Source organism: Myotis lucifugus, unplaced genomic scaffold (genome assembly GCF_000147115.1).
Source record: "Myotis lucifugus unplaced genomic scaffold, Myoluc2.0 scaffold_37, whole genome shotgun sequence".
Lineage (NCBI taxonomy): Eukaryota > Metazoa > Chordata > Mammalia > Chiroptera > Vespertilionidae > Myotis > Myotis lucifugus.
In genome coordinates this window covers 7,045,843-7,068,093 of record NW_005871085.1, presented here as the reverse complement: position 1 = coordinate 7,068,093, position 22,251 = coordinate 7,045,843, and the positions used below count along the sequence as shown (strand labels likewise).

Genomic DNA, 22,251 nt, shown 5'->3' with positions numbered 1-22,251 from the left:
GGGGGAGGCAGAGAGCAGAGAGATGGGGCGGCGCCCTGTGCAACCTGGGCGGCCCGAGGAGGACATTGGGGCGCTGGGGGGCCGATCTCCACCGGGAGCCCCGCGCCCAAACCCCTAGGCCCGGGAGGCGGCTGGTGGGTAACGGAATCGGCGTGAGCATTTTCCCGAGCCCGGTGCGACTCCCTTTCCTCTCGGCGGTGCCGATAGACGCCCATACATAACAAATACACGCGCACAACATCCTACATATTTCCCTGGGCTCGCCCTGGTCGGCAGCAGGGTCTGTATTTCGTTCCTCGCTCGCCCGCCCGCCCGCCTTCTCTCTCCCGCGCCCCCGCCCCCCGTGGAATGGTGGTCGTGGACGCCTTTGACGTGGGAAACGGCGAGATTCTTATTTGTAAACACACAGCCCTCGCCGAGTGTGTCGCGCGCCTCCACGAGAGGGTTCAGGTCCTTTGGTGTAGGGATTGCAAAAGAAGGAGACATTTAGATCGGAAAGCAGCACATTGTCGGGATTCCAGGTCGTACCAGAATGGGATGAATTACTGTTATGTTAACAACGTTGATTAAACGTTTTCTTTGCAGAAGATTTTTTTTAAATCAAATCTTGAATCAGATGAATTTTGTACCTTGCACGAGATCTTAGTTTCGGTATAACACGTTTCTTATAACACGTTTCTTCATTTTTGATATATTTTGACGTTCCACTCATTTGGTAAACTTCTTAGTGTCCTGAAATGCAATTAGAATTGTGTATTGTTGGCATCCAGTAATTAATTAGCTGGAGTGGATCACATTACCTTTTGTTTCCAAAGACTGAGGACCCCCCCCCCCCAAGTCTTGTAGTAGATGGGTAACACTTGGTGAAACAGAACCTATCCTGTTTCTGATTTTAAAGTGATGAGAACTATTAGCTAATAAAGTTGGGTAACCCCAATCGGATATTATAATTTAGAGAGAATGCCCTACCAAGGTGGCGAATTGTGAGGTAGTTTCTTTAAAAGTTGACTTTTTTGGGGGGGGGGGGGGTTAGTATCAGTCAGCATATTTTGTATGTGAGTCAATTGTGTGCCAAAGTTTTCTTTGGGCTCAGAACTCTTGTATATCTCCTTAGAAATTGCTGCACCACACTGCATCCTAGTACTGATTAGTCACAACTTGTAAAATTATGAAATATTGATTCATTTAGAAAGCCGCGCTTAAGATAATGAATGCACTAGTGTTTAGTGTGCTGTAATGCTTTTGTAAACAAAATTTAACGAGGGCTTTTTAAAAACCGTATACTTTGGAGCCCTGGCCAGGGAGTGGAGTTGGTTAGAGCATCATCCCCATATGCTAAGTTTCAGGGTTCTATCCCAAGTCAGGACACATACAAGAAGCAACCAATGAATGCATAAATAAGTGGAATAACAAATCAATGTTTCTCTTTCTTTCAAGCCAATAAACAAAAAAACCATATACTTTGGGGAAGATAAGAATTTTAAGTCATTTATGCTTTAAAATGTATTTAAAATAAAAGAAAGCTATTTTTTAAAAAGAGCTCATTTAGATAAGTTTTCCTGCTGTTAGCAATCTTTCATTTGACTAGTGTGGAAAATGAAAAAAAAATAAAGCTTCTTTGAAATAATACAATAATACAATAGTCTTTTCATTGAACTAGGTTAAGTTGTTAGTAATACAGATAAATTAACAAGTGTTAACATGCACTAAAATTTAGTTCAATTTTGTAAATTCTAAATCACACCTAGAAGTACATTTATTTTTAGATAAGTTAGCTAGGACAGTGCAGTGTCTACATTATAATTTTAGACCTTTTAAAATAAAAATTTGTAATTGTAATTTTAAATATCTCTGATTAATAAAAAGCTGTTTAAAGAGAAATTTTATTCTCAGAGCAGATTTATCTTAATAATAGTAATTAGAGAACTTTTTTTGACCTCAAAGTTAACCTTGACATGCATAATAAGCACCATTAACTGTGTTCTTTATAGAAGGTAAAATCAGGATCTGTAGGTAGAGATAGGTGTTTGATTTTGTTTTCTACAGAACGTTTCTAGTTTCAGGGAAAGATTAAGCAAGACTTACCGTTAAATTTTGTTTATCCTTAAAAAAAAATCAGATCACTTTGCTATAACAATTCAGTGAGATGTATTACTTTCTAAAGTAAACTACAACTGCTTGAATTTATAAAATAATGTTACAAAATTCAGTTGGAGTCATTACTGTAGATTTATGTTCTAAAAAACAGTTCTAGAAAGACCTAAAACAGACAAGGGAAAAGGACACTGTAGATTAAAGCTGAATATGTAGATATTGTTCTTAATTTTAGACAAATTAGGATTATTTACACTAAACTAAGTTTTAATTTTACAATCCTAGGTAATTGCATAATTTGGGGAAATGTTCAAAAATCAGCATAATGTTTCCAAGTGTTTCTTAGAATTCAAAAATAAGAAAAGGTATATAAATGCAAAGATGAACAATTTAGATTTCCCCCCCCTTAAATGAAAGATTTAATTTGTGTGATGTGTTACAGTTTCCAGATTGTTTTCATATCAAATTATCTGATTGAATGTCCATAATTATCCTGTGAGTTAATAGGGGAGAGAAAAGGGAACTATCATGTATTTGAGTACATGTTTTGTTCCAGGCACTATTGGAAATTTAGGTTTTTGGTTTTTTTCACTTGTTCATTGTAACAACCCTATGAAACCTGTTTTTGTAGATGATGAATGTCTGACTTAGAGGTTAAGTAATTTGCTGAAGATCATAGCGTTAGATTCAAAGCAGCTCTGTGTGCTCTTAAAATTATATAGGCCATGTTACTTCTCAATATGTATCAAGTATTTTCTTAATTTTATAGGAGAAACTGTTTAAGGTTGCTCATTCATTTATCATTTAATTATTAATTTCATCAAACTTGCATTTCATTTATACTTCATGCTAGATGTTGCTAGGCTGTAGAAATACAGAATTATTGGGGACAGTCTCTCCTTTCAGCAAACTCAATCTACATATAATACAGATAAATCACAGCACCCTACATCAGCAATTTTCAACCTTTTAAAAAAATCTCATAGCACACATAAACTAATTAGTAAAATTCTGCGGCACACCAAAAAATATATTTTTTGCTGTTGTGACCAAAAAAAAAAAAAAAGGTATAATTTTGATTCATCCACACTGGACGACTATTGTGTTGGCTGTTATCATTTTTTAATTTGCTAATTTAAGGGAAAAGAGGTCAGTGCCCCTAACTAGTCAGGTATTGCATGTTTTAAAAATTCTTGCAGTAGTGTGCCTGCACTGGTTGAAAATCACTGCCCTAGATAGTGGGAGTTCAGAGGGAAGAAGCTGGCATTTGAGGGATGTATAGGAGTTTGCTGGGTGAAGAAGGGGATAGACTGGAGATCATTCTGGAGATAAGGAATAATATATGCAAAGATAAGTTGTTATGGGGCTTGGTATATAGGAAAAAGTGAGAAATTCATTGTGTCAGGAATTGAGGATTTATGGATAGAGCAGTTGAGAGAAATGGTTGGAAGTAGCAGTCAGATTGTGCAAGTTATTGTGTATGTTAAATTAAGGCATTTGGATTTTTATTTTTTAGATTGGGATCATCAAGTGAGATAATGGTTGAGCTGTGATCAGAGATATGTATTATGACTCCTAGTTTAGTATTTCTTTCTCCTTGGCTTCCTTATCAACAGCTTTTACCTGTTTTCAGTGGATAGTAATGCCATCTTTTCCATGTCACTCTCCTCTCTTCTCTATAGTTACTGTGTTCCAGGCTGTTTTTTTGAGAATCCTGAATTCAAATCTTACTGGCTAAGAATGTTTAATATTTTAGAAGGTTCTTTTGAGATAATAATGCCTTTGGGAGAAATCAGCTTGTTATAGTTACACAAGAAGTTTTGTCACTCCTTGGTCTGGGTTACTAGAAAGCAACCCAGATAAGGCATCGGGGCGTGTGAGCTGGAAAGAAGGAGAAGCATTCATGCAAGCGCAACAATCATCAATAAAGATGAGCAAAGTCCTAATCTTTACACGAAGTAGCCTGTACTATCAGAAATAAGTAGATATGTTTGTAAGCACATAATAGTCTGGTAATTTTAAATAGATATTTGATTTACAATGCCAATAGGTAATTTACTTCATAGTTGCTTTGTGCTAATCCTATATAATACAAAACTAATATACAAATTGACCGAACAGTGGAATGACCGGTCTCTATGACACACACTGACCACCAGGGGCAGATGCTCAATAAGGAGCTGCCCCCTGGTGGTCAGTGCGCTCCCACAGGGGGAGCGCTGCTCAGCCAAAAGCTGGGCTCATGGCGGGGAGCGGGCCTAAGCTGTCAGTTGGATATCCCCTGAGGGCTCCCGGACTGCAACTGAGGGACATCCCCTGCCCCCCCCCCCTTTCCCGCCAGTGCATAAATTTCATGCACTGGGCCTCTAGTTTCTTTCTAAAGATGTTAGAAGCATTAACTCAGTCCTCACAAAACCTTTTTTATGTTACCTTTATTTACAGGTGAGGAAAGTAGGGGTAGAAGGGTTTAGGTCCTTGGACAAGATCTCACAGCTAGTTTGAATTTGAATTCCAGGTTTCTGATTCTAGATTCATAGCTCTTAATCACTATACTGTGTTGCACCTCAATTTTAGGTTGTCAGAATTTAGTATGCAGAGGGTGTTAAATTTAGTATAATCACATGGATTGTCAAAAAATATTTTTCAAATTTTTAACAAAGATTTAAAAATATTTTTTAAGAATCTAAAGTAGAATTAAATTGTACATAATGAAACCTGATTGCATTTTTGTCAGTCTGAGCTATACATTGTAATTTAAATAATTATCATTAACCCTTTGAGTGCCAACCAATATCCTAGGAACTATGCTAAAATTGCCAAGGCATTTTTGCTGATTTTACAGCAGTTTAGGAAAAAAATTATGAATCACAAGTAAATGAAGTTACATATTCAAAAACTTAAGGAAACCTTTACTACATTTGTTTTCATCTTTGACATATATTGTTTGCTGATTGTATTATAAAATACTAGTAGAAAAAAAAAGTTTGAACAAAACATATAATGTTAAAATAGAGGGACACCCTTCTCCAATATCTTCTACAAAATCGTCATCTTCACAGCAAGAATTGACATATTTAGCAATATCATCATCACTAATAAAAGCAGACTTAGAACTGGACGCCATTTCGAAGCTTTAGGGCAGTGATGGCGAACCTTTTGAGCTCGGCGTGTCAGCATTTTGAAAAACCCTAACTTAACTCTGGTGCCGTGTCACATATAGAAATTTTTTGATATTTGCAACCATAGTAAAACAGACATATTTTTGATAGTTATTTTATATATTTAAATACCATTTAACAAAGAAAAATCAACCAAAAAAATGAGTTCGCGTGTCACCTCTGACACACGTGTCATAGGTTCGCCATCACTGCTCTAGGGGTTAAAATTGATTAGTCATTAAGTGTTTAAGCTCCAATCTTGTGCTTAGTTTCGGCCAGTGGTATTCAAACTATGTTTGGGGACTTTTTTTGGGGGGGGTGGTCTCTGAGTCACAACTGTTTTTGTAGTAATAATAAGACAATAGTTGCCTTTTCCCCTCTTCTCTCATCTGGAATGTAGAGTAATGCCTACACAATATGTGAAAACATTGCTTTGGTGGCTAATGGAAAGTGTAATCATGTATGCTTTCTGTCTCTTTTTCTTTGAGATGTAATTTATAATACCATAAAACTCACCCTTTTAGCCCAGCCCATATGGCTCAGTGGTTGAGCATTGACCTGTGAACCAGGAGGTCATGGTTCGTTTGATTTCAAAAACAGGCACATGCCCGGGTTACTGGCTCGATACCCAGTAGTGGGTGTGCAGGAGGCAGCCGATCAATGATTCTCTCTCATCATTGATGTTTCTATCTCTTTCTCCCTCTCCCTTCCTCTCTCAAGTCAATAAAAAAAATATTTAAAAAACTAACCCTTAAAAAGTGTACAGTTCAGTGTATATTCGTAAGGTTATATAATCATCACAAGTATCTAATTCCAGAACATTTTCTTTTTTAAAAAATCGCCTTTAGTGGGGTTACATTGGTAAATAAAATTATATAGGTATTAGGAGGACAGTTCTATAATACATCATCTGTATACTGTATTGTGTGTTCACCACCCCAACTCAAATCTCCTTCCAACATCATTTGTGCCCCCTATACTCTCTTCTACCTCCTCCCCCATCCCCCTTTCACTCTGGTAATCACCATACCGTTGTCTGTCTATGAGGATATGTTTTTCTTAAGCCCTTTACCTTTTTCACCCAGATCCACAACCTCCCTCCCTTCTGACAGCTGTCAGTCTGATAATTCCAGAACATTTTCATCTTTCCAAAAAGAAACCCTGTGCCCATTAGCAATCACTCCTTCGCCCCCACTCCCCTAGACTTTGGCAATCACTAAATTACTTTCTATCTATGGATTTGCCTATTCTGGAAATTTCATATAAATAGAATCATACAACATGCTTTTTTGTTCCTGGCTTCTTTCACTAAGCATGTAATGTTTTTAAGGTTCATCCATATTGTATCACATATTAGCACTTCATTCCTTTTTATGACCGAACTAGTGGCCTGGTGCACGGATTTCTGTACATTGAAAGAACGTCACATTCTGAATGTTAACAAAAACAATCAAATTCACGATCCACAATGACAGATCGAAACACATGCGTGTGATTGGCACCAGCGAGAGCTTTGTATGTATCGCGTATGCAAGAGTCAATGTTTATTTTTAAATTGCCAGTGTGCATCATATGTACTGGCTGGTTGGTCGGACTTACGTATGGTCAGTCGCTTAGCCTTTTATATATAGAAGATAATATTACATTCTATGGAATGTATTCTATAGAGATACCACATTTTGCTTATTCATTCATTTGATAGACATTTGGGTTGTTTCCACTCTAGCTGTTATGAGTATTGTTGCTATGAGTATTCATGTAAAAGTAATTGTGTAAATGTATGCTTTCATTTCTCTTGAGTATATACCCAGGAGTGGAATTGATGGGTGTTTTGATAAATTTATGCTTTCCCTTATGAGGACCTGTCAAACTATTTTCCAAGAGTTTGCTGCACCAGTTTCTATTCCAACTAGTAATGTATGAGGGTTCTAATTTTTCCATATCCTTATCAACACTTGTTATTATCCATCTTTTAAATTTTAGTCATCCTGCCCTGGCTGTTGTGGTTCAGCAGTGAGAGCGACAGCCCGCGCGCTGCAGGGTTGGGGATTCGATTCTCAGGTCAATTGCAAGTTCCATCCCCAGCCCAGTTGGGGCATATGTTGGAGTCAGTCAATTGATATGTCTCTCTCACATCCATGTTTCTCTTTTCTCCCCTCTCCCCCACTTCCACTCTCTAAAAAATCACTGGAAAAATATCCTTGGATGAGGATTAACAAAAAATTATAGCTATTCTAGCAGGTGAAGTGGGTATTGCATTGTAATTTTGATTTGCTTTTTCCTAATGACTAATGAATATTGAACATCTCTTTATATTCCTATTGGCCATTTGTGTATCTTTTTTGTTTTGAAGATATTTTTAAATTGAATTTTTAGAGAAGAGAAGAAGGGAGAGGGAGAGAGAGAAAGAAGCATTGAAGTGAGAGCAAACATCAATCAGCTGCCTCCTGCATGCCCCCTGCCTGCAACCTGGGCATGTGCCTTGACTGGGAATCCAATCGGCAACCTTTTGGTGCAGGGGACTACACCCAAACAACTGAGGCACACAGGCCAGGGCATCATTTGTGTATCTTATTTAGAGACATGTTTATTCACCCTCCTTTGCCCAAATCAGAAATACATGTCTAAAATGAGGAAGCAAAGAGCAAGAATGCAAAGGATGGGGAGGTTCAAGAGTAGTGTAGGGAAGTTCCTTTTGTGGGTATATTGTGAGGCTGAGTGTAGTTGTTTAAAGTGCTAGGCTGAAGAGTTTTTATCTTAATTATTTTGACCTGTTTTCATTTAACCTTAAAAAATAAGCATTTCTCATGTTGTTATATAGTCTTCATAACCACTTGTGTTTTACTAAAATAAAAATTAAAAGTAAGTATTTTTAAAGTGTTTTATTCCTTTAACAATTCTGTTTTAGTTCCCTTAGCATGTTTTTACAACTTCTAAATCTTTGGTAAAATTATTTTTACTAAATTACTTTTATGTTAATAAACATTTAGTTCCCTGATTTTTCAGACACTTAAAAATAAACATTTTTCTGATTATAATAGTATTATATGCACTTTGTAGAAAATCATAGAAAATATAGGAAAATATAAAGAATATAATAACAGTAACAATAGACCACAACCTTATTATTTTAAGATTATCAATAGAAACAACTTTTTGGCATGTTTCCTTTAATGCATTTTTTAATTTATCTTTATTGTTGAAAGTATTACAGATGTCCCCCTTTTCCCCATTGAGCCTTCTAGCCCACACCCACCTCCCACCCTAGGCCTTTTAACATAGTTGTAGTCACATTTTGTGTATAACTTTTTACTTAAAGTTTTATAAGTATTTGACCACATCATTAAGAATTATTTGTAAATGTAGTTTTAGAAGCTGCAAAATAGCACACAAGAGAAGGTGCCAGAGTTTGCTTAACCAATTCCTTATTGTTAGGCATTTAATTAGATTGGGCATTTAATTTTTTACTGTTATAAGTAATGCTTTTTGCATAAATATATAAAGCACTATAACTTCCCACTCTGGATGCCTTTTATTTCTTTTAGTTGTCTAATTTTCCTGGTTAGTACAATCTATAATAATAAAAGGGTAATATGCTAATTAGAATGAACATCCTTCCGGGTGTCATTCCAGATGTCCTTCCAGATGAAGCCAGGGCTGGAGGGAAGCATCCCGGGTCCTGGGTTCCTGCTGGTGGCCTGAGAGAGGAAGCCCGGGTCCCGGGTGCCAGAGGGAAGCTGGTGCCGGCACCCAGGGGAAGGAAGGCCTACTCTTGCATGAATTTTTGTGCATCAGGTCTCTAGTGTTGAATAAAAGTGAAAACAGCAGACGTTTTTGTCTTGTTTCTGCCCTTAGAAGAGAAAACATTTAGTCTTTCACCTTAATGGTGAAATGAACTTGTGGGTTTTTCTTATTAGATGCCCTTTGTCAGGCTGAGAAGATTACTTTCTTTTTTTATTTTTTTTGTAATTTTTTTTGTTATTAAATCTTTATTGTTCAGATTATTACATTGGTTCCTCTTTTTTCCCACCATAACTCCCCTCCATCCAGTTCCCACCCCTCCCTCCGCCCTCACTCCCCACCCACTGTTCTCATCCATAGGTGCACGATTATTGTCCAATCTCTTCCCGCACCCCCCACACCCCTTTTCCACCGAGAATAGTCAGTCCACTCCCTTTCTATGTCCCTGATTCTATTATAATCACCAGTTCATACTGTTCATCAGATTATTTATTCACTTGATTTTTAGATTCACTTGTTGATAGATGTGTATTTGTTGTTCATAATTTGTATCTTTACCTTTTTCTTCTTCTTCCTCTTCTTAAAGGATACCTTTCAGCATTTCATATAATACTGGTTTGGTGGTGATGAACTCCTTTAGCTTTTCCTTATCTGTGAAGCTCTTTATCTGACCTTCACTTCTGAATGATAGCTTTGCTGGATAAAGTAATCTTGGTTGTAGGTTCTTGGCATTCATCACTTTGAATATTTTTTGCCACTCCCTTCTGGCCTGCAAAGTTTCTGTTGAGAAATCAGCTGACAAGGGAGTCATATGGGTACTCCCTTGTAGGTAACTGACTGTCTTTCTCTTGCTGCTTTTAGGATACTCTCTTTGTCTTTTGCTCTTGGCATTTTAATTATGATGTGTCTTGGTGTGGTCCTCTTTGGATTCCTTTTGTTTGGGGTTCTCTGCGCTCCCTGGACTTGTAAGTCTATTTCTTTCACCAGGTAGGGGAAGTTTTCTGTCATTATTTCTTCAAATAGGTTTTCAATATCTTGCTCTCTCTCTTCTTCTGGCACCCCTGTAATTCGGATGTTGGTACGCTTGAAGCTGTCCCAGAGGCTCCTTACGCTATCTTCGTATTTTTGGATTCTTTTTTCATTTTGCTTTTCTGGTTGGGTGTTTTTTGCTTCTTCGTATTTCAAAACTTTGACTTGATTCTTGTGATCCTCTGGTCTGCTGTTGGGAGTCTGTATCATATTCTTTATTTCAGTCAGTGTATGCTTAATTTCTAGTTGGTTCTTTATCACAACATCGAGGGTCTCACTAGATTTCTTGAGGATCTCACTAGATTTATCGGCGGCTTCTAGAAAATTCTTTAAAGACCTTAAAAGTGTGGTTTTGAATTCTATATCCAGCAGTTTGCTTTCCTTCATTTCTTTCGTTTGTGTCCTGTTTCTTTGTCTCGGCATTTTCTATGCTTCCCTGTGTTGAAAAAGTGGTTTTCTGTGCTGCGTGTCCTCTAGGGCCCAGTGGTTCAGCCTCCACAATTACCTGAGGAGGACACTCTTGGTGCACTCCCTTGTGGTCTTTGTGCACAGTCTTGTTGTAGTTAAGCCTTGATTGTTGTAGTTATCACTGGGAAGAATTGACCTCCAGGCCAATTGGCTGTGAGAATCACCTGTGTCTGCAGTGGGAGAACTTCTGTGCTGGAGACACCCTTATGGGGCAAGACTTGCTTCAATGGGGCTTTGGTGCTCACTGAGTCTGCCCCCTGAGTGTGTCCTTTATGTTTTCACGGAGCTGCAAACTGGATGGTCCCACTCTGACCTCTGGGCTTCCTGGCTCCTGGATCTCTAGGGAGGTGCTAATCTAGCCTTTGCCTGCGGCTACCCAGCAAAAGCCTCCCTGCAGGGCTTGGGCGGGCGGGGCGGGTCCCACGGGATCAACAGGGCGGGGCTAGCAGTTATGGCTGCTCTCAGACTTGCCCTCAGAGGCTCTGCTTTTCAGTGTCTGGGTAATTGCTGCAAGCCCCTCGGAGAGAAAGCTGCCCTAGGGTTCTGACTGATGCCAGACAGTCCCGCTTCTCCCGTATGAGTCGGGGTCCCTAGAGACTCGCCCGGAACTGGAGCTCAGAGCCTGGGACTCCCTCCCGATTGAAAATGACAACCGCGCCCTCAGCCGCCAGCCTGCTCCACGTGCACCTCCGCACCTCAGTATTTTACTTACTCACTGCGCCTCCTCTGAGTCTCGGTATGCTTTTCTCTTTCCTTCTAGTTGTAGAATTTCCACTCACCCAGCCTTCCTGTGGTTCTGGATGATGTCCGTTCCGTCTTTTAGTTGTATTTTTGAAGTGGTTGTTCGAGGCAGCAAACTCCGGTGTTTACCTATGCTGTCATCTTGGTTTCTCCATCGAGAAGATTACTTTCTATTCCTAGTTTATTGAGTATTTTTTATCATAAGTGGGTCTTAGATTAATTTTATCAAATGCTTTTTTGGTTTATTGAGATGACTACGTGATTTTTGTTTTTTATTCTTTTAACATGGTGTATACATCAATTGATTTTCATATGTTGAGCCAACCTTGCATTTCCTGGAATAGATACCCCCATTCCTGGCATATAATCCTTTTGTTGCTGGATTTGGTTGGTTAGTATTTTGTTGAGGATTTTTACATTTATATTCATAAGAGACATTAGTCTATAATTTTTTGTGATATCTTGTCTGGTTTTGGCATTCGGGTAATATTGGAATCAAGAGTAAGTTAATATATTCTTGTATTTGAAAAAATTCTCCGTTTTAAAATCTAGTGACATAAATCTCAATAGCTATAACCCACACATACACAAAAGTTCTTTGGATTCCGGGTAATTTTTAAGAGGATAAATACCCTGAGATCAAAAAGTTTGAGAACCACTGGTTTAGGCTAAGAGACATGCTCTAGGACCAAAAATTGGGACTCTTGTTTCTTGTTAGTCATAAACCAGTCCCATTTGTGTCATTTTAGGCAAGTCATAAACTCAGGGTGCCTCAATCTTATATAATAAAAGCCTAATATATAAGTGTCCGGTCATCCGGTTGGCCATTCAACCAAAGTGTAATATGCTAATGATATGCTAAGGCTGCTCAACCGCTCACTATGACATGCACTGACCACCAGGGGGCAGACAGTAGACTGGTTGACCAGTTGCTATGACGTGCACTTACCACCAGGGGGGCAGACACTCTGACTGTCAGGTTAGCTTGCTGCTGGAGTCCAGCCAATTGGGACTGAGTGAGATGGGCCGGACACGCCCTGGAGCCCTCCCACGGTCCCTCCCGGGCTGCTCAACCTCCCGCATCCCTCCCCAGCCCCGATCATGCACCAGTGGGGTCCCTTGGCTTGGCCTGCGCCCTCTGGCAATCCAGGGCCCCTTGTGGGATGTCAGAGAGGTGTTTTTGGCCTGATCCCACAGGCCAGGCCGAGGGACCCCACTGGTGCATGAGTTTGTGCACCGGGTCTCTAGTAATATATAAAATAGAAACACAACAAGACTGTGTTAACTTCGCAGATGCATAAAATAAATGAATACTAGATATATATTAGCTGATGCTGAATCATAAAAATATATTTTTAAATTGAAATATTTATAAGAGCTTATGTAGGAGCTTGTGGTATTGTTATGTGACAGTATCTTGAATTGTGTCATATAGATAAAAATTTGTTTGTATTTGGAACTTGTATTTAAGCTTTATGTGACAGTACGTTTTCAACCAGTGATTTTTATACTTCTTTAGGAAGGCATTTCATAATAACTCTGTAAAGCCTTATAAACCACTCACCAGATATCTTCTCTCCCCTCATTCTTGTGTTCCTTTTTATATTTTTGGGAGGCTATAAACCACTCACAGTTACCCTCTTTATATTTATTTTTCAGAGGTATTGGATTAGAAAAAAGGTTGAGAACCACTCTAAATCTTCTCAGGGATGTACCTAATTTTCCTCACACCTGTTTCCTCAAGGCCAGGAAACCAGACCCATATTTTTCTACATATTGTCTGTTTATTCTTCTATTCTCCTGTAAAGTTCCTCTTTTTTTTTTTTTAAATGTATTTTTATTGATTTCAGAGAGAAGAAGGAAGAGGGAGAGAGAGAAACATCAGTAATGAGGGAGAATCATTGTCTCCAGCATGCTCCCCACTGTGGATCGAGCACATAACCCGGGCATGTGTCCTGACTAGGACTCGAACTTTGACCTCTTGGTTCATAGGTTGATGCTCATCCACTGAACTACATTTGCTGGGCTGAAATTCCTCTTTTTTAAAAACTGGTTCCCTGCTGTCTGTATATCTAATGCTGTTTGTTTAGTTTAGGAATCTGTAGATCACTCTTCTTTACTCACTGATACTTTGGTTTAATTCTTGACATCATATTGGGCAGTTGGGAGCATTACATTTGAACCTCATCTAGCACCTTAACTTTATTTTTTCTTAATTTTTGTATTGCAGTGATATTCAAGTATACTTTTCTGGACGTACCTAATCATATGGTTTGAAAATGGTTCTACTTCCAACCAAAATCTCCTAAATATCTATCTGAGCATTTTTCTTGTTTCTTTAGTTTTCTGATTTATTCTTTATCTCTCTATATGTCGTCTCTCTTTGGCTTTATCCTTCCCCCAACCAGTACCATTACTGTTGTGTTTCCTTACCCTATTGAAATATTCATTGTCAATTCCCTGCTTACTATGAATTTAAATAGCTGCAAATTGTATAAGCTAGTAGACTGGTGTTTTATGTTTAGTTAGCTTCTTATCACAGCTTGACAGTGTTTTAGATTTCTTTCCTGCTCCTTGCATTTGCTGTTGTTTTACCTCTGTCTTAAGCCCTCTGCTGCCCTCTGCTTTTCTCACTCAGTTTCATAGAACAGTGTTATAAAATCTGTATTCCTTGCACTTCTTTGAGATGTGTATCGATAGGTGGTCTTGGCAAAAGAGGCTCCTTTAGGCATATGTTGTAAATTATATCTGTCAGATTTATCATGCTCATTAGCATATTGAAGAGTCTGAAAGGTCCTCTGGAAAGCAACCCATTTAACTTTAATACAGCTTCTCCCTCTCCCCAACTTAACCAAAATTGCTTGTGATAAGGCCCTAAATAACCTCCTAATGCTTTTTACTATTATTGGTAATTACTGTCATTTACTTTACTAACTCATCTCCTTTTCTTCACCACTATGTGCTCCTGTTTTACTGAAGTTAACCTAAAACAGAAATTATGCCACTCTTCTGCTTATAAATAAACTAGAGGCCCAGTGCACGAAATTCGTACACTCGGGGGCGGGGGGTCCTTCAGCCCAGCCTGCACCCTCTCGCAGTCCAGGAGCCCTTGGGGGATGTCTGACTGACAGTGCCACGGGGAGCAGCCTAAGCCGACAGTCGGGACATCCTTAGTGCTGCTGTGGAGGCGGAAGAGGCTCCCACCACCACCGCTGTGCTCGCCAGCTGTGAACCCGGCTTCTGGATGAGTGGTGCTCCCCTTGTGAGAGTGCACTGACCACCAGGGGGAAGCTCCTGCATTGAGCGTCTGACCCCTGTTGGACAGTGTGCATCATAGCAACCTGTTGTTCCGCCGTTGGGCTGAAACCAGCTCTCCGACATCCCTGAGGAGTCCCAGATTGCGAGAGGGCCCAGGCCAGGCCGAGGGACCCCACCAGTGCACAATCGGGGCCAGGGAGGGATGTGGGAGGTCGGCCAGCTGGGAAGCGACTGCGGGAGAGCTCCAGGGCATGTCTGGCCCATCTCACTCAGTCCCGATAGGCTCACTCAGTCCCAATCTGCCCCAGCGGCAAGCTAACCTACTGGTTGGAGCATCTGCCCCCTGGTGGTCAGTGCCTGCCTGCCTGATAACCCTAACCGCTCTCCCCTGCCTGCCTGATCGCCCCTAACCACTCTGCCTGCCTGCCTGATCACCCCTAACTGCCTCTGCCTGCCTGCCTGATAACCCTAACCGCTCTCCCCTGCCTGCCTGATCACCCTAACTGCTCTCCCCAGTCAGCCTGATCCCCCTAACAGCTCTCTCCTGCCAGCCTGATCGCCCCTAACTGCCTCTGCCTTGGCCCCACCACCGTGGCTTTGTCCCGAAGGACATTTGGAAGGTCATCCGGAAGATGTCCGGTCTAATTAGCATATTACCCTTTTATTAGTATAGATTTCCTATGTTGCATATAGATTGGAATTCTTGTATTTTCTTTGTTTCATTTTCTTTTATATTAACTGTGGTACATCACAATCATTTTCCTGTTAGTTGAAATTCTTATTGAGTAATATGTTTTACTTCTAAAATTCCCTTGTTTTGAAACTGCCATAATTACATTAGAACCTCCTTAACGAGCATTTGGCTATTATTTACTAAGTGGGCTTTAATTCTTTCTCATATAGTTTTCAGAGCTTAAACATTTTTTTACTATTATTTCAATTTGAGAACAATTTTTAAAAGTTTTTTTTTAATGTCTCATCAAATTTTAAAAAGTGACTTTGCATTTTAAATAACAGGTGTTTTTTTTTTGGTTTGTTTGTTTATTTGTTTGTTTTTAATTCAATAGATTGGTTGCTTGCCTAAACTGGATTTGAAGCAATTCAAACTACTGGAGATCTGCTATTTTACAATATCACAATTGGAAAGAAGCAGCTTTTCAAATAATGGAAGAGTCTAAGACCTCTAAAAATGAAAATCATGAACCAAAGAAGAATGCTTGGGCTCTTTCTGAAGAAAGCAAAACAGTTAAAGTTATAACTAATCAAACTTTGAAAGCCAGAAATGATAAATCCATAAAAGAAATTGGGATCAGCTCCCCAAATAGGAATAGTAGTAAAAAAAATAAGCAAAATGATATTTGTATAGAAAAAACAGAAGTTAAATCATGTAAAGTAAATGTTGCCAATATTGCAGGCTCCAAAGATTTGGGGTTAGTCCTTCGAGATCAAAGTCATTGCAAAGCAAAAAAGTCACCTAATTCACCTGTGAGAACTGAAAAGGTACCTGTTTCACAGGCAAAAGTAGAAAAAGCATCCAGTTTACAGGCAAAAGCAGAAAAATTGACAAAGTCACCTAATTCACCAGTGAAAACAGAAAAGGCACCCAGTTCACAGGCAGCAATAGCAGAAAAGGCACTTAGTTCACAGAAGAAAGAAAAAGCACCCAGTTCTCAGATGAAATCAGAAAAAGTTCCCAGCTCACCAGCAGAAGCAGAGAAGGTGCCCAGCTCACTGTTGAAAGAAAACATAAGGCAGACAGAATTACAGCAGATTGGAAAAAAAAATCCAAGCTCTTGTACTTCTCTTGACAAGGTGAATATTGATGTAGAGGGAGAAAAATCTGCTCCAGAAAACTCACCACGATCTCAGAAGCAACAAACATCTACAGATAATACTGGTGATTCTGATGATAGTGCGTCAGGAATTGAAGACATATCGGATGATTTGAGTAAGTACAAATTAGATTATTCCACAAGTCTTTTTTTGGGGGGGGATTTTCCTATATTAACATTCTTTAAATTATCCCCATTTTTATTTTAACCACTTTGAAATTCAGAAGAACATTAATAATATGGCTCTTTAAGCTAAAAAAAGAACTTTACATTTATTATAGTAGGTAAAAAGCTTGTGCAAATATACATTTAGTGGCTCCTGTAGTCAATATAGTCAGTATGTTTTCTCCCCTCCCCTCCGCTCCCATCACCCTTCCCTTCCCTCCTCTCTTTCCCTGACCCCTCCCCTCCTCTTCTCATACTCTTTTTAGATGATCCTGGTAATATATTGCTCATTTATTTATCAAACATGTGATGTATTGAGTTGTTATTATGTGACAAGCATGTGTTTACAATGGAAAAGCAAAAATACCAACCAAAAAAGAACAATTCTTCCCCCCCCATCACAGCCCCAGACCTCAAGAAAGCTTCTAGTTAGATGGGGGTAATACAGATAAAGTGGTAATTTAGTTGTGTCAAAAATTTGAGTTGAGAATGCACATGATTTAATAGAGATTTGGACTTTGGGTTGAAAAAAATGCATGATATAAATGTGAGATTGCAATGTGACTAGAACAGTGAATTGAGGGGAAAAGTGCAAAAGTTGCATCTGAAAAGTACACAAGAATTGGAGATAAAGGGTCATTTAGGACATTATAAAGAGTTTGGACTTTATTAATGAACTAGAGGCCCAGTGCACGAAATCGTGTGCAGGTATGGTTCCTAGGCCTAACCTGCGATCAGGGCCATCTTCCCCAGCTGCCGGCAGCCGGTCTCGCCTCCTGCCTCCATCCACCTGGGTTCCCAGTTTGCCATTGGGTGATGGGAGCCTGACAGCCGGCGGGGAGGGACCGAGAGGCCCGCTGTTCCCGCGCCCCACCCTCACCGCGGGTTGGCCTCTGTGTGGGGCAACCGGCGGGGCGGGGCGGGGGCCTTGGCCTGGTGCCACCCTGGTTCCCCATTCACCATCCAGTGATCGGAGCCTGTGGGCCGAGGGAAGGGACCAAGAGGTTGGCCATTCCGCCCACTCGCCAGTCCTGCCCCCCCACTGCCACCCACCCTGGTTTCCTGTTTGCCATCCGGCGATTGGAGCCTGCTGGCCGGGGGGAGAAACCAAGAGGTGGTCAGTGCATCTCATAGTGACTAGTCGAGCGGTCGTTTTGCCGTTATGGTCGCTGGGCTTTTATTATATAGGATGTTTTGAGAAGCCATTGAATAGTTTTAAGAAAGATAGTGCTGTGTATGTATTTGGCTACAGTACAGCAAATTCTTTGACAGGAACAGGGCTGGAAGCAAAGATTGATTAGGACACTATTGCAATTTACTTGAGAATTATCATTGTAAAATTCATTTTCTTCTGGGATTTTAATCTGAGTTTTAATTAATTGTTTGTAGACATTATTCTTGTCTTTTGAGTACTTTAATTCTCATTTTGTCTAATGATTTTTCTTTGGCAGTCTTTTGTAATACTTCTGTGGCTAAAAGAATAAAGCCTTTTCTTGATGTATAGACAAAAAAGAAAAGCTACTTCTAAATCATTATTTGCCACACTTTGTGAAAGACTGGTAAAGAGTTCAGAAAAAGCTTCTTTTTATTTATGGTAGTATACACATAATGTTATATTGATAGACCATTTAAAAAAACTTAGTAGTATCTTTAGGTATATAAGAAAAAATAGGAGAGAACCAAGATGGCAGCATAGTTAAATGCCAGTACGCGCCGCCTCCCACAACCACATCAGAATTACAACTAAAATACAGAACAACCATCATTCAGAACCTCCTGAAAGCTGGAGAAGTAAAGAAGAAAGCACATTGAGACTGGTAGCTGGGCGGAGGTGCGGAATGGGCTGGTCTGACATCCACGTGTGCCGTTTTTTAATCGGGAGGGAGATAGTCTTTGTGGAGGCTGCCTGTGAGAAGCAGGTGATCCCAGCCGCACACCAGACCCCCAGGCTAGGGTTTCAGAGCTGGGAAGAGAAGAGTCCATAATTTCGGGCTGTAAAAACCAGAGGGGATTGTGGCTGAGTGACATGGAGGCTGCTGGAGACCCAGGTGTTCCTGTTAAAGGGCCAGCACACGAACTTACTCGGACTTGATCTCTCTGAGCCAAAGCGCCAGGCTGCTTTCGGGGACCGAGACACATATGGGGAGGAATTAGACTGTCTGGCATCGGGGCAGGAACTCAGGGGTGGCTTTTTCCCAATGGAGATGCTCACAGGGGTCATTGTTTCCTGTGCTAGGACATCCCCCCCATCACAGAGCTGGCTGGCAGCCATATCTGAGTTCAATCAGCATGGTGGTCAGTGTGCTCCCACAGGGAGAGTGCTGCTCAGCCAGAAGCCCTGAGCTGGGTTCACGGCTGGCGAGTGCAGTGGGGGTGGTGGGAGCCTCTCCTGCCTCCACGGCAGCGCTAAGGATGTCCGATTGACGGCATAGACCTGCTCATCGCATTGGCTCACCGAGGGCCTATGCCATCAGTCAGACATCCCCGAGGGGGATGTGAGAGGGTGCAGGCCAGGCTGAGGGACCGCCCCCCCCCCCAAGTACACGAATTTCATGCACTGGGCCTCTAGTTTTATATAAATGGAATCACACAACATGTGGCCTTTTGTGTCTGTTTTTTTTTTATTTAGCACAATGTTTTCAAGATTCATCCATGTTGTAGCATGTATTAATACATCATTACTTTTTATTGTGGCCCGGTGTACAGATTTGTGCACATTGAAAGGAAATTAATTAGAAGAAATATTTTAATATTGCTGTTTGCCCTTTCTCTATAATAGAAGTTTCAGAGATGAAAGAAAATTAGTAAAATGTATATGAAAATAATATATAAGTTGATTAATAAGCAATAACAATGTGATACAACAACAAAGACATGATATAAAAACATTGATAAAAACAATGACTGATAAATTGATTAAATTTATTCTAATATCTTCCTGTATACCACATTAAGAGTAAAAACACTCACAGTGCTTGACTAATTTCCCTTGTGATGAAGTATTTACAACTTTAACGTCAAACGCTCTTCGAAATCGAGAGAAAGCAACATATAACTGACCATGTCTGAAAACGAGTTCAAGTAGGAATATTCCTACTCTGTTTATAGTTTGTCCTTGTGATTTATTAATAGTCATTTATTAATGAAAAAGTTCTGCAATTAGATGCTGGCATCACGGGAAACTGTCTTCGAATTAATTTAAATGGGAGGCCAGTGTCATATGGGGACAAATCAATTCTTGGAATCAGAACAACCTCTCCTTCCACAGATCTTGTTAATACTTCAGCTTCTATTATCTTAGGTCACACTCTTTTGATAATAAATCTAGTACCATTACAAAGACCCCATTTACTATTAAGATTTCTCAGCATGATGATTGCATCTACTTTCAGTTTTAATTTATGGCACAGCATTCCCGAAAGAATAATACTATTAAGAAATTTGATGGGAAAATTTTCCTTTTCAGCATCATCCATTGAATCACTGAAATCATCACATAGGTGTGAAAATCTCCATCGAGTATATCCAAAATTTCTTCATTTAATTTATGAACGTGTTCATTTTTTGGACAAAGAATCGCTCATTTAGATATATTTTTAATATTATCCATAGATACACTATTTCCAAAGGTAGCTTCAACAATAGATCCGTTACAAATCATTTCAATAATATCCATTCTGAGAGCTTTATATGTATTGCACATGCGCGAGTCAGCATTTATTTTTAAATTGCCAGTGTGCATCATATGTACTGGCTGGTCGGTCGAACAGTTGGACAGACATACGGTTTGTCACTTAGCCTTTTATATATAGAGATAATATTCCATTGTATGACTATATCACATTTTGTTTATACTTTCATCAGTTGATATTTGAATTGTTTCCATCTTTTGGCTATTATGAATAATGCTGCTATGAACATTTGTTTAATCGTTTTTATGTGGATGTATGTTTTCATTTCTCCTTGATATATATGTTGGAGTCGAATTACTGAGTCAGTGTTAACTCTGTGTTTAAGTTTTTTGTGTATGGTATAATATATAAGATTTACCATTTTAACTATTTTATTTTTTAATATATTCTTACTGATTTTAGAGAGGAAAGGAGAGGGAGAGAGAGATAAAAACATCAATGATAAGAGAGAATCATTGATTGGCTGCCTCCTGCACGCCCCCTACTGAGGATCGTGCCCGCAACCTGGGCATGTGCCCTTGACCGGAATCGAATCCGAGACCCTGCAGTCCGCAGGCTGATGCTCTATCCGCTGAGCCAAACCAGTTAGGGACCATTTTAACTATTTTAAAGGTACAGTTTAATGTAATTAAGTACATTTACAATGTTATACAACCATCACCACTACCTAATTGCAGAAATTTTTCATCACCCCAAAAGGAAATCCATTTCCCCCTTGCTGCATCCTTAGACAACCAATAATTGGCTTTTTGTTTCTGTGTATTTTCCTATTCTAAATATTTCATACAAATGGAATCCTACAATATGTGTTGTTTGTCTGGCTTCCTTCATTAAACATCATGTTTTAAAAATTTATTCATGTAGTTATAGCAGTACTTCTTTTCTTTTTAATGCTGATGCTATAAACTGCATTGGTTCCTCTCAAAATTCCCATGTTGAGGACCTAATTCCCATTGTGATTGTATTTGGAGATAAGAGCTTTTATGAGGTAGTTAAGATTAAATGAGGTCATAAAGCTGGGGTCCTAAGCCGATAAATCATGAGGCCTTATAAGAAGAGGAAGAGGAAGATCTTTCTCAGTGTATGCACCAAAGAAAGGCCATGTGAGGTGACTGTCTACAATTCAAGGAGGGAGTTTTCATCAAACACAATCCTGTTGGCACCTTGATCTTGACTTTCCTGCCTCCAGAACTGTGAGAAAACAAATTCCTGTTGTTTAATTCCATCAGTTTGTGGAATTTTGTTTTGGCAGCCTAAACTGACTAAGACAGCTGAATAATATTCCATCGTATAGGTATATCACATTTTATTTCTTCATTTATTTAGTGACTAGAGGCCCAGTGCACGAAATTCATGCACTCAGGGGGGCGGGTTTCTCAGCCTGGCCTGTGCTCTCTCTCAGTGCGGGAGCCTGCGATCGATTGCCCCAAAGAGGTAGGCCCTGCCCACCCATCCGGGGCTCCTCGATGGATTGCCCCAAAGAGGTAGGCCGGAGTCGGGGGTCCCGCCTTTGCGCCACACGGAGCCGCGGGACTCCGGCCTCACCACGCAGAGCTGCGGAACCGCCAGGCCTCACTGTGCGGGAACCGCAGGCTCTGCCTCTGCGCCACGCATTCAGCATCAAGCCCCTGCCCACCCGTGCATGCCCGTTGCGCACGCAGCCTCCTGGTGATTTCTTGTTATGGCGTGAGGGCATCACGGCGTGAGAGCATGACGACCTCATAGGCTTTTATTAATAGGATGGATATTGGGTTGTTTCGACCTTTGACTGTTGTAAATAGTGTTGCTATGAACATTCATGTGCAGGTTTTAGTTTGAATACCTGTTTTCAACTCTTCTTTTGTCAGAGTGTCTTATATTCTTAAAAACTAGTGTTCTGTGAAACACAGTTTGGGAAATTATGCCTGATGTTATTTAATTTTGATGTTGATTTCAGGAAATTAAATAATTTGATTTATTTTTGACTTTTAAAGAAAGATAGCTTTCTCTAATGCCTCATATTGGTAAAAGTGACAATTACGCAGGATTTGCTGGTGTGACTTTGGAGATGATGTGTCTCCTACGACAAAAGCA

General features: G+C 39.9%; 1 protein-coding gene across 1 annotated transcript in view; it reads left to right on the top strand.

The window, feature by feature from the left end:
• The first annotated feature begins 15,521 nt into the window (after positions 1–15,521).
• ZCCHC11 (zinc finger CCHC-type containing 11) overlaps positions 15,522–22,251 on the top strand; it is a 78,645-nt gene continuing 71,915 nt past the window's right edge. Inside the window, exon 1 of the mRNA XM_023752823.1 lies at positions 15,522–16,437. Coding sequence (XP_023608591.1) covers positions 15,654–16,437 — 784 coding nt within the window. The 5' untranslated portion in view covers positions 15,522–15,653. The remainder of the gene's footprint in view (positions 16,438–22,251) is intronic.